Source organism: Bubalus kerabau, chromosome 7 (assembly GCF_029407905.1).
Source record: "Bubalus kerabau isolate K-KA32 ecotype Philippines breed swamp buffalo chromosome 7, PCC_UOA_SB_1v2, whole genome shotgun sequence".
In the NCBI taxonomy this organism is placed as follows: Eukaryota; Metazoa; Chordata; class Mammalia; order Artiodactyla; family Bovidae; genus Bubalus; species Bubalus kerabau.
This window is the reverse complement of record NC_073630.1, coordinates 106,578,101-106,595,166: the sequence shown is the minus strand read 5'-3', so window position 1 is coordinate 106,595,166 and position 17,066 is coordinate 106,578,101. Positions and strand designations below refer to the sequence as shown.

General features: G+C 38.0%; 1 protein-coding gene across 3 annotated transcripts in view; it reads right to left on the bottom strand.

The window, feature by feature from the left end:
- Nucleotides 1-864: 864 nt before the first annotated feature.
- NUDT9 (nudix hydrolase 9) overlaps nucleotides 865-17,066 on the bottom strand; it is a 37,787-nt gene continuing 21,585 nt past the window's right edge. For all 3 annotated transcript variants that reach the window (XM_055589069.1, XM_055589068.1, XM_055589067.1), the window contains 5 exons: nucleotides 14,056-14,142; nucleotides 10,495-10,606; nucleotides 8,611-8,757; nucleotides 7,093-7,177; nucleotides 865-1,955 (listed from right to left, as the gene is read on the bottom strand). In XM_055589069.1, coding sequence (XP_055445044.1) covers nucleotides 1,780-1,955; nucleotides 7,093-7,177; nucleotides 8,611-8,757; nucleotides 10,495-10,606; nucleotides 14,056-14,142 — 607 coding nt within the window. In that variant the 3' untranslated portion in view covers nucleotides 865-1,779. The remainder of the gene's footprint in view (nucleotides 1,956-7,092; nucleotides 7,178-8,610; nucleotides 8,758-10,494; nucleotides 10,607-14,055; nucleotides 14,143-17,066) is intronic.

The following is a 17,066-nucleotide window of genomic DNA, read 5'->3' as shown; positions in this document are numbered from 1 at the left end:
AAGTAAATGTCATTCTTCAGACAAGTACTCAAGCTTTCTTGAGAACTGTTGTGAGCAGCTTGTTTTAGAAAATCCTATTCAGTGTCAGTAAGAAGCAATTTCTTCCTGCCAAACAGTGAAAGCAGAATCAAATTCTTTCACGCTGGGTCAAGATCGTCCTACCCTTCACTCAGTGAAGCACAACCTTGTCAAGCACAAGTCCCGTATTACACACCCAAGGACCAGGATTTTATGGATTTTAGAAAACTAATACTGAATATAAACCTTATAACTCTTTCCGAGGAGTCTGAGGCAACAACCTGAAATCAAACATTCTAAAGTTTCTCAGCAAAACAGAGGGGGAAAAAGCCTCCTGTCAGTTCAGTTAAAGTTTACCACCAAGAGCTTTGACACTAAACAAGGGGGAAAAAAAACAAAACCTTTTTTTGTTAATTTATCTTAGCCCTCATTTTGTTCTCTAGCCTAATACCTTTATCAAATATCTGAAGAAAACAACCATGCCTCTATTCCCTAAACCACCTTTTCTTCAAGTGACCCACCTATAGTCCAAGTGGAATGAGGATGGAATTATGACCGTCCCCCCCTCAGGTGGATAGGTGTTAGTACTATGTGACTTTCCCAATGGATATATAGACCAGAAGGTGATAGGTCCACTGAGACAAGGCAATGTTATTTTCCTTCCTCTTCCCTGCTTCCAAGAACACCTGGAATACCAACTCTTTCCTTTCCTCAAGGAAGGACAATGTTAACAGTGAGTCTCAAAAACTTAAGTCAGTCCTTAACAATCCCTTCCTAACAAAGGACACTTTAACTCCCAAAGACCTCCTCTGTCTCTGTCTCATTTCACTTATTTTCTGAACATCATTTTTAATTCATTTATGGTACATACAGTTACAGTAGTGAAAGTGAAAGTCGCTGAGTCGTGTCCAACTCTTCTGCAACCCTACAGACTATACAGTCCATGGAATTCTCTAAGTCGTGTCCAACTCTTCTGCAACCCTACAGACTATACAGTCCATGGAATTCTCTAGGCCAGAATACTAGAGTGGGTAGCCTTTCCCACAGTTACAGTAGAGTGGAATGCATATATAAATTTAAATTACTAGTTTTCTGGACACATTTTTGTAATTCAGAATTTTTGGAAATGAGGACATGATCTCTTGTTCATCGATCTTGATCTTTTTCGGCTAAAAGAGTGACTGAAATGTCCTCATATAACTTACAACTCTAAAGTCAAGAATACAAAAGGTTTCCGTTTTTGAAACCAGCTTCAACAAGATCATATAAAGCAAAGTGTGAACCAAATAATTTAAAGATAAATCAGATTAGGCGATAGTGATCAGCACTCCTCTGAGAGACGCTTGATTCGGTAGGAATATCCTTTATACCTCAAAAGTCAATGGAGAAAAACAAAACTGACACACAAGAATTACACAGAAAGCAGAAATTATGGCTGAACAGAAATTTATCTAAATTTATCTTTGTTTGAATTCTGATTCTTCAAAGAACATCAGTTGTTTCAATTTGGTTTAAGCCATGCTTAAATAGAATACATACAAAATGATTGTTTACAGCGCTTTTGACAGAGAGCAGAAAATTCTGTGTTGTTTCACCACACCTGCTAATTCTATTCTGATGCAAAACCTAACTGCCTGTCATTTAATGAATAATTTCCAAGTGACCTGCCCTGCCCTTTTCATACATGAGTGCTGTGATACTGCCTTCTCCTCCGTACGCGCTCCTTTCCTGGCTTTTGGCTTACATGGAGACTGTGAGCTGTTACCCAGGGCAGCCAGTCTGCGAGTCCTCACTCCAGTGTGCATCTCGTTTCTCTGCCACACTTTTGATGAACTGAGCATGACTAGCATAAAGCTTGAGTTTATTGCTGATATCCATCCATTTCACCTTTCCAGCATCATCTCCAGCTTCTAAGGTAAGGTTATCCATTATTTCACCTGGTTACCAAAGAAAAAACATCATCAAGAAAATGTAATTTATTTAGTCACTTCTGTTTCTGCATAATCCTGTACCTTGAAGTATTTTTACTCAAAATAATTTTAAATCATCATATTAAGTGGCAGACTGAATTAAAAATGAGAATATTCCAAATTTCCCAAATGCCCAAATTTTAACCAAGTTTCTAAATTTCAAGTAAAGGTACCGATAAGCAAGCTTTTCTCAGACTTGCCTAGAGGTTCAGTGGTGAAGAATCTGCACTTCCAATGCAGAGGGTGTGCACTCGGTCTCCTGGTCAGGCAGCTAGGATCCCACATGCCACAGGGTGCAGCAAAAAAAAAAAAAAAAACAAAGCTTTTCTCTCTCTTGCTCTTTCTCAGTTCAACTCAATCACTCAGTCGTGTTCAACTCTTTATAACCCCATGGACTGCAGCATGCCAGGCTTCCCTGTTCCTCACCATCTCCCAGAGCTTGCTCAAATTCATGTCCATTGAATCAGTGACTCCATCCAACCATCTCATCCTCTGTCGTCACCTTCTCCTCCTGCCTTCAATCTTTCCCAGCATCAGGGTCTTTTTCAATGAGTCAGTTCTTTGCATCAAGTGGCCAAAGCATCGGAGCTTCAGCTTCAGCTTCAGCATCAGTCCCTTCAGTGAATATTCAGGACTGCTTTCCTTTAGGATTGACTTGTTGAATCTCCTTGCTGTCCAAGGGCTTCTCAAGAGTCTTCTCCAATACCGCTCTATTTATTTATGTATTTATGGCTGCAGTGCATGGGGTCGCAAGGAGTCAGACACGACTGAGCAGCTGAACAATTTATGGCTGCATGTGGGTCTTTGTTGCTCTGCGCCGGCTTTCTCTAGTTGCGACAAGCGGGGGCTATTCTTCATCGCTGAGCACGGGCTTCTCATCGCGGTGGCTGTTGTTGCGGCGTGTGGGCTTAGCTGCTCCACTGCATGTGGGATCTTCCCAGACCAGGGACTGAACCCATGTCCCCTGTATTGACAGGCAGATTCTTAACCACGGACCACCAGGGAAGTCCAGCTTTTCTCTTTAAAAAGTAAAAAGATTACTCTTAAAAAAAAAAAAAAGTTTAACATTAAATACACATGAAACCTCACATCAAAATTCCAGAGGGATTAGATTTAAACATTAAAAAAAAATGAAAGAAAACAATTATAAATGATTCACTTGAGAGTCATAAGGTAAGTACACTTTTCCAAGTATTACACCAAATCAGAAACCATATACTTATAAATATTTATTAAAATATTTATAATTATCAAAAATTAAAAATAAATGTTTTCAATCACAGTTCGCAATCTAAATGGGATATTTCTGTAGGATAGTTTGGCAGTATTTATCAAGAGCTTTTAAAAAGCAAGTGCTGTTTGATAAGCATTCATGCAACAAATATCAGATTGCCTCTTATGCACCAGACTCTGTAAGAGGCACTAGGGAGACCATAAACAACCAAATAATTTCACTTCAAAGAATTTACCCTAAGGAAATAAAAAGACAAGCTTATTGAAGTATTCAAGACAACACTATTTATAAACAAAGAGGAAAAACAGGACATAACCAAACTTTCCACTGAGAGGGCACAGATTAAATAAATTGTAAGAGTCCATTGGACTCCCATATAATCATTAAGAGTGAAGAAGCTCTCCACATACTGACATGGAAATATGTCCATTATGTATTAATATATTAAGTGAAATTGTAAGTAACAAAATAAAATGTAGAGTGTTAGCCCATTTTTATTTTAAAAACAGCTATACAAATCTGGAAGAAAATAAAATGTTAACAGTCATTATCTTTGGGAAATGAAATAACTGCTGCTTTAAAATTCTTTCCATTTTGTGTCACCTATTTTCTAAATAACTCATTATAAACACACATATCCTTTATAATGATTACATTTGTAATAATAAGATAATAATGCTGCTTCTTAAAAGAATCAATCGAATAGTTTAGCACATGAAAGAGAAAGTGTTAGTCACTCAGTCGTGTCCAACTCTGTGACCGCAAGGACTATAGGCCTGCCAGGCTCCTCTGTCCACAGGATTTCCCAGGCAAGAATACTGGAGTGGATTGCTATTCCCTTCTCCAAGGAATCTTCTCAACCCAGGGATCAAATCCAGGTTTCCTGCATTGCAGGAGAATTCTTTACCGTCTAAGCCACCAGGGAAGCCCATTTCAGCACAAAGGTTTCTAAATCCCAGTGCTAAAATGACAGCTCTTTGTGTACCTTCATGGCAAATACAGTAAACGATAACCAATGGAGAACCAGAATTAATTAGTAAACCTGAATCTAAAAGTTAAAATAAAATATGATTATCTAAATAACAATGTTCTCCAACAGGCTCTTTATCAGATCCAATAACATCTGAAAAGTATACTGCCCTCTGGTCAACTAATAAACTACACAAAGCAAATTTTTTAAAAGTTAGTAAAGTTTATATGTCTGACATTTAAAGAGCCTGCAGGTCATCACTCCCATCTTCACATCAAAAAAATACAAACCAACTGAAAATCAACAACTCTTCTTGAATATGCACAGGAGCCTGCTATGTCCCCCTTTGCCTGGCAAAGCAATAAAGCTATGCTTTTCATGTAAGAAGCTATGCAACTTCACCCAAAACTCTGTCTCTGAGATTCGATCTGGCACTAACTCAGAGAAGCTGAACTTTTAGTTTCCCTTCCAACTTACCACCCACAGCAATAGAGATTCCATAAAATAACAAGGGAGCATTAACTTAAAGAACTGCATGGCTCAGACCTTATTTAAGTAGTCTCTAGGGAAATCAAAAGATGAAAGGAGGCGAAAAAAAAAACACTGGGAGGAAATTTTGGCCTCTGACACCTACAATTATAGCAAATAATAAGTACAGCCTCACTCCTGGCTATGTTTAGACAAACATAAAACCTCACACTAGAGGTCTATTTGGTATTTGCCTCAGTCCCTTTTACTAGATGCATCATGTTCACCTTCCAAAAACACTAGAAGGCATGCTAAAAGGCAAAGACCACAGTCTGAGGAGACAAAGGATCGGAATCAAACTCAGATATGGCAGCGATGTGAAATTATCAGACTGCAAAATTTTTTTTACGTTTAGAGAAAGAATGAAACAGTGAAAACAGTGATTTGAACAAGTCAGACACTATATAATCAACCACTAGAGGATCAGTCATTGTTTTTTAACTTCAAAAATAAATAGCTAACAAATGTATCAGTACTTAAGTTGCAGAGACCTGCTTCTAAATTACATATGCATTATTTTTCCTTCTGAAATATTTAAGTTCTTAATACCAAAATGAATTGTTTTAATACTTTGCTTACAGTTGTATAGAAGTAATGAAACTTGTGCTGGGAGTTTCCCCAAGTTCAGCAAGAATGTAAAAGTGACAAATCTTCTAGTTGCAGCCCATTTTATAAGGAAAAAACTGGGTCCAAGAGAACATGTGATTTGCACAGGGTTATACTGAGATAGGAAGGGGCAAGGCATAACCTTTAAAAGAATGATACAGCCACTGAGGACACAATATAAACTGGTTAAACCCAACTAGGTCCAAGATGGCAGACTAGATCTTGATATGTCCATTATAATACATCAGCATAGGTTAAATGACACACCCACAGGAGTCGGGCTAACCATAAAAGGTCAAAAAGTGAGTGTGATCCAATCCCTGGAAATCCCCTCCCCCTTTTCTAAAACAGCCAAAATAATTCTCCCACTCATTAGCCTATGAAATTACCCAGACCATAAAAACCAAACACCCCATATTTCAGAGTCTCTTGCTTTCTGAGACAGCCTATACTCTGTCCTTGTGTGTGCTGCTGCTGCTGCTAAGTTGCTTCAGTCATGTCCGACTCTGTGCGACCCCATAGACCGCAGCCCACCAGGTTCCCTCGTCCCTGGGCTTCTCCAGGCAAGAACACTGGAGTGGGTTGCCATTTCCTTCTCCAATGTATGAAAGTGAAAAGTGAAAGTGAAGTCACTCAGTCGTGTCCGACTCCTAGCGACCCCCTGGACTGCAGCCTACCAGGCTCCTCTGTCCATGGGATTTTCCAGGCAAGAGTACTGGAGTGGGGTGCCATTGCCTTCTCCATATGGAGTGTGTACCTCCCTGAATAAATCTGTGCTCACTCTACTTCAGCTCGCTCTTGAATTCCTTCCTGCATGAAGCCAAGGACTCTCACTTGGCAGTCCATCCCAGGGACTTGCCCAAGACCTCAGACATGACCAGTCTCTCTCCCCCCGTGTTTCCAGCAACAGTTCAGCTCAGAAAGGAACCATGAATGCAACAATTAGTTCCCTGATATGGTACCACTTCATTTTGCTACAGATGAAAACAAAGTATCTAAAAGGTCATCCAATTTAGCAATAAAATGTTTCAAGAGAAGCCACTCAACAAATATTAAAATTGCAATTAATTTTCTAAATAGCAGATTCCCCCTTGCTTTTTATAATAACAGATTTCCACCCACCTGCTAAATTTTTAAATCCATTGACCAGAAAAAAATCATCCATTTGAAGTTTGTTCAACAGTTGGAATTTTTTTGGTATTATTTTACATTTTAAGAATACATGATTATAAAATTATTTCAAACATTAAAACAGACATAAATCCCATTTCCTTTATTATACCCGTACTTCCTACCCAAATCTTCTGCTTTTGCTTTTACTTTTGTTTCATACAAATGGACTCAAACAATTTGACAACTTTAAGCCATGTAATTAGTTTATAATTTTAACCCTTTAATCTTTTGCTTTTGTTTCATACAAATGGACTCAATTTGACAACTTTAAGGCACATAATTAGTTTATAATTTTAATCTTAATTTTATATACTGTTGCTGCTAAGTCGCTTCAGTCGTGTCTGACTCACCAATGGATTAAAGGAGATTCGTTACTGGTAACACTTTTAAAGCTTTCTTCTACATATTCTTTCATTTTTTAAAATATATTATCTTAATATCAACAATCTGATTTCATACAAATATACTTCTATAATCACTAGATGATTGACTTAAAATACTGAAAGAGTCCAGATTTAATTGTGTCCTAGTAGGCTGCTTGACTTAAATTGATCCACTAATTCAGTTAGTTTAATAAACATTAGTAAAATTACCTGTTTCATCATGGTAATTCACAGCTTCTGTCTCCATCCATGCATTATCAGTGTTTCGAGGATCATCAACATAACCTTTATATATCTATTTTTTTAAAAGGAGACAGATAAAAAAAAGTATAGGGTGAAAAGGAATGGGTAGAGCTTAGCATGCTGCCTTCTTCAGAATCAGAAATATCCATTGCAAAACAATGCACATTTAATTAACATTAATTAATTGTACACTTAAAAAATGGTTAAGTGGGCATATTATATGCTATGTGCTTTTTATCACACACACACAAAAGAAATACAAATATTACAGAACCTTTAATGTAACATTCCATATGCTTGTTCTACATGTCCCAGGGAGGGAATTCCCTGGGGTCCAGTGGTTAGGACTTGGTGCCTTTACCAGGGGAAACTAAGATTCCTCAAAAAGAAAAAGTGGCCAAAAAAAGTCAATGTGAAAATGAAATTAACAAAGTAAAGTGATTCCATTTATAATAGCATCAAATGAACAAAATATTTTTTTAAATAAATAAATTTCCCAGGAAACAATAGTCTCAAGAACATTCTGAGGTAGCGCTATCTAACATTCACAAAACCCTCAACACCTCAGATTTTAATTTCAGAATGTAAGAATAATCATATTTGGGCCGTATGATTTTTTTTAAGACTCTTCATGTAAATATTTTTCTGTTTTAATCATTTCTGCGGGGGGGTGTGAGAGGGAGACTCAAGGAGGGGATATATATATAGCTGATTCATGCCACTGTACAGCAGAAACTAACACGATGCTGTAAAGCAATTATACGCCAATTTAAAAATAATTTCCATGATTACAGTTTTAGACATACAAAGATAGATTCTTCTAGTTAAACAAAGATCTATAAACAAGGTTAGTAAAGACTAATATTTAAGCTCTTAATACATGAAAAGACTTGGATCCAGCCATCTAAAACAAATGTGACCCAAAACCCAGACAATATAAACAACTAAGAAATCCTAATTCTGGGAAGAAAATAAAGCACGTCAAACAAAAGCCAACAGCAATAAAAAAGAAAATCCATTCTTCTCCTTATTACTAGTGCACATATACCTTATAGTGATTTTTTTAAACCACAAAGGATACATAAGCAAAACAGACATGAGACTTAAACTGTTATGAATGAGAAAAGCTCTGAACAACCTAAGTTAAAATGTAAATGTCCTTTCAAAAAAGTTGAATTCTTGCAAATATTTTAAAAATAGAAAAGATTTACTGTTAGATGAGTGAACTCAGTATCACATTAGCTCACACTGAGTCTAAAGAAAAACTATGAGGAAAAAATATAATAAATAATGTAAAGTTGAGCTATAAAAATTTAAGTAGGAATCTATTCACAGAGAAGAGCTACAATTTGTTTTATGAACATATATTTCAAATATACAGGTATTTCACTTTATTCAGAGAATAATCTACCAGATTTTCAGGTGAATTTTAAGTAATTTTCATTAATCCCCAGGACTAAATCCTTCTTAGAAATCATTTCTTACCACTAGATGTTCCTGGTTGAAGAGCTTGTGCAACTTTTCCTGTAATTCTCTCTTTTCAGCACTGGACTTCTGTAAGGAGTTCAGAGCTTCCTCACCAAATTCTCTTTTCAGTGTGGCACTAATCTTCTCTCCTGGATCCACCATCCCCTGAGAGTCACATTTTTGTTCAAAAAAAAAAAAAGGAAAAAGCTTTAATTCAATCAATAAATATTTACTGACTGATAGATACAGTGGACATATATTGCTTTGTGGTGGGTGTTGGTTTAGGCGCTCAGTCGTGTCTGACTCTTGCAACCCCATGTTTTGTAGCCCGCCAGGCTCCTCTGTCCATGGGATTTCCCAGGCAAGAATACCAGAGTGGGTTGCCATTTCCTTCTCCAGGGATATGTTGCTCTATCTGTCCATAATCTTCTGTAATATGCTCTTCTCTAAATCATTTGTTTCTAGTAGAAGTAGCTTAGTAGGGTATCAACCATATATATACTCAACCACAGTAAATGGTCCAAGGTTAGCCTATGATAACTGAGCCTGTAAGACTCCTTTCCTGGTATTTTCCAAAGTCAAGCTACAGAAGGAAGGGCTGGAGGCAAGAATACAACAAACTGATACTTTCCCCACCAGTCATTCCATTCTAGTCACAGTGACCTCCTCAATGTTCCTAGGATGTGCCAGACATATTCCAACCTTAAGGCCTTTGCAACTGCTACTGCTTCTACCTAAAGGCGCTTTCCCCAGATATCTACACAGGCCACTTGTCCACCTCCTCCAGATCTTCACTTAGATGTCACCTTCTCTCAGGAGACCTTCTATAACCACCCTCTATCTAAAATTGCAAGCTCTACCAACACTTCCTAGTCCCCTTCCTTGCTTTAGTTTTCTTAATACTTATCACCTAACATACAAGAACTTATTTATCTTGTATGGTCTCCCTCATTGGAGTGTGAGCACCAAGAAGACAGGGATGCTTGTTCATGTAGCCCTGCCATATCCTCGGATGCTCAAAATACACTGAGATGAACGACTTTCAAAATTATATTTAACAACAACAGTTCCCTGACTGATCAGAATTTCAAATGACAATAAAAACAGAAAATCCTATGATGATATCATTGTATTTTGCATTCAGCATGTGTGAAGTTTATTTGGCTCATACAGTCAGCTACAATCTTCATTTTCATTCCATTTTATCCTACAAAGAAAGAAACCATTCTTGCAGATAGCAGAATGTGTATAGGACGAGTCATCCTCTTATCAAACTATCTCCATTTAACAATACGGCATAAAACATAAAACCCACTCTTGAACACATACATATTTTTTTAAAGCCACTTGAAATACCACTGATGTGAACTCAATAAAAGTATACTCTTTCTGATGATATTATAGAAACTTTAAAAACTGTAAGGAACAGTAAGTAATGTGTTACCTTTTTTTAAAATACTGAAAATGTTACTTTGGTCTTAGAGTAGGGGATGGGTTCTAAGACAAGACTCAGCATTAGTGAGTATCTGCAATACCAGGAGCTTTAAATGCTCTCTCTAATAATCCTGTGAAATAAATATGATTATTTTTAGAACAAAGGTCTGAACTCCACAGCACTCAGCTCCAAGTGGAAAGGCTAAAACACAAGCCCAGGTCTAACATCAAAGTCCATGTTCTTTCTCAAGGGTTTTAGAATTAAGACTCAGATTTTAACAGCTTTGGTGTATTATTCTACACTTGTCCTTAACAATGATACTTCACTGCAAAGGAATTACTAACTGAAGTAGGGAGGAAAGAGACTTAAGGGAGTAGAAAAGATCCATATGCGATAACCTTGCATTATATAAGTAAAGCAACTAAAAAGAACTGAAAACATTGATTTGACTTTATTTTAATGCTTACCCCTGGGATTGCCCATTCTCCACAGTCTTTCCTTTTTATTGCAACAAACTGTAAGATGTTTTTCCCAGAAATGGGATGGGTGATTTTATTTCCACTTCTATCCCTTTTCCACCTATAAACAGTAATGTAAGATCATAAGTGATTCAGAAAAAGATCAAGGTCCTAAACCAAGCTTAAGACAAAAATATAAAGATGTATTTTTCTTTATAATAGTGTATATAAATTTACCTCAAATCAGCTAGTTTTATAAAGAAATATTGTTTTGCATTTAAAAAAATACTCTTTATTTAGCACTGTTACAAACCAAATGTCTACTTTCAATAAAGGATATTATAGTCTCCAAAATAAAAATTCAAGATATACTTTTTACTAAAGTAAAATTTATCAAAAAGATTTTAAAGCAGAACAGAATTCAAAGGAAGATCATTAAGAGTTTCTTTTCTTTTTTATCCAAGGAACCTTTTTAAGAATTATTAATATAAGTAGTAAAAAAGATCTGTAATAATTGCTTTTAACAGTTCACCCTGTTTTCAGAAAAGAAGATTATGTAATACAGGTTAGGTTCAGTTCAGTTCAGTTGCTCAGTCGTGTCCGACTCTTTGCGACCCCATGAATCGCAGCACACCAGGCTTCCCTGTCCATCACCAACTCCCAGAGTTCACTCAAACTCACGTCCATTGAGTCGGTGATGCCATCCAGCCATCTCATCCTCTGTCATCCCCTTCTCCTCCTGCCCCCAATCCCTCCCAGCATCAGAGTCTTTTCCAATGAGTCAACTCTTCGCATGAGGTGGCCAAAGTACTGGAGTTTCAGCTTTGGCATCATTCCTTCCAAAGAATACCCAGGACCGATCTCCTTTATAATGGACTGGTTGGATCTCCTTGCAGTCCAAGGGACTCTCAAGAGTCTTCTCCAACACCACAGTTCAAAAGCATCAATTCTTCGGCACTCAGCTTTCTTCACAGTCCAACTCTCACATTCATACATGACCACTGGAAAAACCATAGCCTTGACTAGACGGACCTTTGTTGGCAAAGTAATGTCTCTGCTTTTGAATATGCTATCTAGGTTGGTCATAACTTTCCTTCCAAGGAGTAAGTGTCTTTTCATTTCATGGCTGCAATCACCAGCTGCAGTGATTTTAGAGCCCCCAAAAATAAAGTCTGACACTGTTTCCACTGTTTCCCCATCTATTTCCCATGAAGTGATGTGACCAGATACCATGATCTTCGTTTTCTGAGTGTTGAGCTTTAAGCCAACTTTTTCACTCTCCACTTTCACTTTCATCAAGAGGCTCCTTAGTTCTTCTTTGCTTTCTACCATAAGGGTGGTGTCATCTGCATATCTGAGGTTATTGATATTTCTCCCAGCAAACTTGATTCCAGCTTGTGCTTCTTCCAGCCCAGCGTTTCTCATGATGTACTCTGCATAGAAGTTAAATAAGCAGGGTGACAATATACAGCCTTGATGTACTCCTTTTACCATTTGGAACCAGTCTGTTGTTCCATGTCCAGTTGGTCTCAAAAAAAAAAAAAAAAAAAATGCTTCTCAATCTTTATCCCCTTTTTTGATAAAAGAAATCTCACTCTATCCTTTAATTTTATATTTCAAATTTAATTGAATATTTTTCAAGCATTAAGGCAACGTTAATTTCAAAATGTGCTTTTTGTAATCAGAGCCTCCTTCCCAAAGATGTTGATAAATCTCCCTTTCCCCTTCCCTACACCACATCTACCTCCCCCTGCCAAATGTTAAGAATAGTTCTAATAGCCCCTTAGGCAAAGATAAAGATTTTGAACTTGCAGTACAAAACCAAAACAGAAAGCCTACAATCTAATTTTCACTCTGCATGAGATTAAAATACACCAGCTTAGATATGAGTGTCCAAGTCTTTATAACGTGGCTGAACACTACATCTAACCCATGAAAGTGAAAGTTGCTCAGTCATGTACTACTCTTTGGGGCCCCATGGACTATACACTCCATGGAATTCCCCAGGCCAGAATACTGGAGTGGGTAGTGTATCCCTTTTCCAGCAGATCTTCCAGACCCAGGAATCGAACCCAGGTCTCCCGCATTGCAGGTGGATTCTTTACCAGCTAAGCCACAAGGGAAGCCCAAGAATGCTGGAGTAGGTAGCCTAGCCCTTCTCCAGCTGACCTTCCAGACCCAGGAATGGAACTGGGTTCTCCTGCATTGCAGGTGGATTCTTCACCAACTGAGCTATCAGGGAAGCCCCATCCGTAATTCCCCCTAAAGGAGTTCACAGCCTAGCAGTGGAGCTAGACATGTAGGTGAATAAACTGTAAGACTGACAGCTTGATGAGTACAGATAGCTAGAAATGAAAGAACAATTAGTACAAGACAAATCTGACTTTAAGGATGCAGAGGGAGGAAACAAAGTTATAAAAACAAAATAATGTATTCAAGAAACTGAAAGTATACACGGCAGTATGAACATCAGTGAGGGAAAGATGGGTGATGAGGTTGAAGTAGGCCAAGAATTCATCAAATTCATCTGCTTAGAGAGCCAGAGAACGTTTTTAAGCAGGTTAAAAGTTGTTAGCAATTTGTATTTCAGAAAACTCACTTATTGTTGACAAAAGTTTGGAAGTTGGTTTGGAGGTGATCAAGACCGAAAGCAAGAAAAGCCAGCTCAATTCAGTTCAGTCGCTCAGTCGTGTCCGACTCTTTGCGACCCCATGAACCCCAGCATGCCAGGCCTCCCTGTTCATCACCAACTCCTGGAGTCCACCCAAACCCATGTCCATTGAGTCGGTGATGCCATCCAACCATCTCATCCTCTGTCGTCCCCTTCTCCTCCTGCCCCCAATCCCTCCCAGCATCAGGGTCTTTTCAAATGAGTCAGCTCTTCACATGAGGTGGCCAAAGTATTGGAGTTTCAGCTTCAGCATCAGTCCTTCCAAAGAAACCCCAGGGCTGACCTCCTTCAGAATGGACTGGTTGGATCTCCTTGCAGTCCAAGGGACTCTCAAGAGTCTTCTCCAACACCACAGTTCAAAAGCATCAATTCTTCGGTACTCAGCTTTCTTTATAGTCCAACTCTCACATCCATATAAGACTACTGGAAAAACCACAGCTTTGACTAGACGGACCTTTGTTGGCAATGTCTCTGCTTTTTAATATGCTGTCCAGGTTTGTCATAGCTTTTCTTCCAAGGAGCAAGCGCCTTTTAATTTCGAGGTTGCATACATACATATATATATATATGCCTGTGTATATACCGACACAAACACACACACATGCAGTCGGCTCTCTGTATCCACAAATGCGGAACCCACGGATAAGACAGGTCAACCGTACTATTCCATTTTATGTAAGCGACCTGAATATCCACAGATTTTGCTACCTGCTTGAGGCACAGGGGCTTCTGCGATAGCCAATCCCCTAAAATATCAAGGGATAACTATATATATAAACACATACATATGCATACATACATTTGCATATGTATATGATGGACATGTAAAAACATGGTTAGTGTCTGTATTTTTCCAATTACTTGTCTCTTTGTTACTGAAATGTGTTTTCAGCTCTTACCTGGTTATGATGGGATCTGCAGCATGATTGGGGCCCCATCGCCCCAAAAGTCCCCGGCCAATCAGTCCAGTCCGTCCTGCAGGATTTCTGGAAAAACAAAAAACCATAAAACCAACTGAATGTATTCATCTTTTTGAACCAAACTTGATATGGCCCAAAACAAGGTACTAAGAGGGAAATAAGATCTCCACACAAATCCAGTAGCACTACTACATATTTGACATACAAAGTACGTATTTCTTTACAGTGTTATTTAACTTTTCTTTCATGCCTGGGCTTGATCCAGGAGGAGGATCTCATTTCCAGAGTTGTTTTAAATCTGGAAGGCTGAAATGTTCTGCACCTAATCACAGTCTAACTCTGCAACAGCAAGGCTTTATCCAGTATATCCACATTTCTCTTCCCTTTCTCATCATCCTCTTTTCATACTTCACTCTCTTACAACCTGTCTCGCTCATATAGTTTTGATTACATTTTAAAGTCCATTTATTTCATAGTGAGTTCTAGATTTTTATTATCAGTAATAGATATTGTGTAGCATATAATGAGGGCTTCCCAGGAGGTGCTAGTGGTAAATAACCTGCCTGCCAATGAAGGCAGACATAAGAGACAGGTTCCATCCCTGAGTCGGAAGATCCCCTGGAGAAAGGCATGGCAACTCACTCTAGTATTCTTGCCTGGAGAATCCCATGGACAGAGGAGCCTGGCAGGCTAGAGTCCCTAAAGGCTGCATAGAGTTGGACACGACTAAAGCAACTTAGCCCACAGCACACAGCATATAATGAAGTAGAAATACTTAATATTTCAAGATTTCAAATATACCAAATTCAATTTTTAAAAACAATTTTATAAAAATGCCAACAACTATTTAACCTAATGCCACAACCCAATGTTTAAAAGTCTATCAGATAAACAGGGCACACTCAGGCCTGAGTAATTTTCTTCCAGTCAATATTCCTTAAATGTTTAACTTTCATTATGTAAAATGAAATGCCCTAATCTGCAATCTTATCTATTTAATATCTTTGGTCCTCCCAGTATGTAAAAGTAAATAAACAACTCGTCAAATTTTCCCTTTCAGCTATCTTTGTAACTATTTTTTTATTTACGGTTGCACTGGGTCTTGGTTGCTGCCGGGCTTTCTCCTCTGCAGTGCTCAGGCTTCTCATTTCAGTGGCTTCTCTTGTGGCGGAGCATGGGCTCTGGTACAGGAGCTCCAGTGGCTGCAGCACGTGGGCTCAGAAGTTGTGGGTCACAGGTCTAGTTGCTCCACAGCATTTGGGATCTTCCTGGACCAGGGATCGAACTCATGTTCCCTGTACTGGCAGGTGGATTCTCAACCACTATGCCCCCAGGGAAGTCCCAGCTACTCTTTTTTATTTTGCTCTTCCTTGCGACTGTTATTAAAATTGAGTCAATCTTTATATTGTTTTATACTGGACTCAGAAATATTTTAGCAAGACTTGCAAATAAAAACAGAAAGGCAAGACACTTGGCCAGGTTATAATTACTCTACTTTGCAAATTCAGGAAGAGGGGCAGGGTGGTCAGTAACTATGTTTTATTCCATGTAACCATACACCCTTGAATACAAATGATCAAAGCCAATATTAAGAGAGACAAAGACCAAACCTGTAACTGATAAACTAGAAGCTGTAGCAAAGATATATAGATTACCCTACTGCCTGAGCAACAGAGAGAGCTATTTGCAGAAAAAGCAAAACAAAGACAAAATATAAAGGAAAGCAGACATAAGGCAGAGACAGTTCTAATGGCTTTCCAAACTCTACCCTTTCCTAAAGTTAGCTGCATTTCTGCTTTGGATTCCTGAGATGATTCTGTAGTCCTGGAGTAAAGTTCACTTTTTTACTCAGGCAAGCTAGAGTTGGTTTCCATTAGTCAAGAGAGTCTTGACCAAAACAGGCTATCTTTCCTTTGCCTTTTCTGTCCTTTTATATGTGTACATATCTTCTAACATATTTTGCCCAGAAGAGAACTTAAGGAGTAAGTCAAATGCAAGGCAAGTTTGACTTGAAACGACTCAGTAACACAGAAAAGTGAGTAAGCGATGAACAAAGAAAGAATTTAGCAAAACTGAAAGACCATGTTGGCATGAGAGGAGCACTACTATTTCCTTGCTTTAGAAGAACTAATAATATTTTTAGCTTTTGCAACATGTCTACAAGGTGATACGTATGATTACCAAATCTGTGATTTTTCTATTTTTTTATTGGAGGCATGCTAATTTTTACATTTCTTCCTTTTATGATGACTTAAGAAAAACTGAAAATTTTCGAGTTGTATAGAAAAATCACTTTTAAAAGTACAAAAAGAGGGATTTCCTGGTGGTCCAGTGGTTAAGACTCCGTGCTTTCACTGGTCACAGGTTTGATCCCTAGCTGGTGAACTAAGATTCCCACATCCCACCCACTTGCCACACAACACGGCCAAAAGAAAAAAACGATGTTAAACTGTTAGGCTGTTTTTATTTTTACTCTTACATATTTGGATAAATTCTTAAAAGTATTATCTCATTTTATAAATAATCACTGAAATACAATTCTTAATCCTTTCCTTCGGTTAATTTATTCAATTACAGTTGACCCTTGAACAATGCTTCCATATAAACTTATAGTCTACCGTCTGTACACACAGTTCCCCTCTATCTGTGGTTCCACATTCAGGTATTCAATTCAACCAAACTCAGATGCAGCAGTGCTGTAATATTTACTACTGAAAAAGAGTCCATGTATAAGTGGGCCTGTGTAGTTTAAGCCCCATTTTGTTCAAAAGTCAACTGCTATTATTTCTATTTCAAGGTAAAGTTCTAAGAAGATGCATTCAATTCCTTCCAGCACTTACTTACCATATGCAAACTACTTGCATTTTCTCTACTTATCTGTAAATGGAACTAAAAATATCCACCCACAGGGTTATTATTATGATTTAATTAAATCACATATATAAATTATTTCAGACAAGGTCTGACATAGGCAAGCCCTCAATAAATGT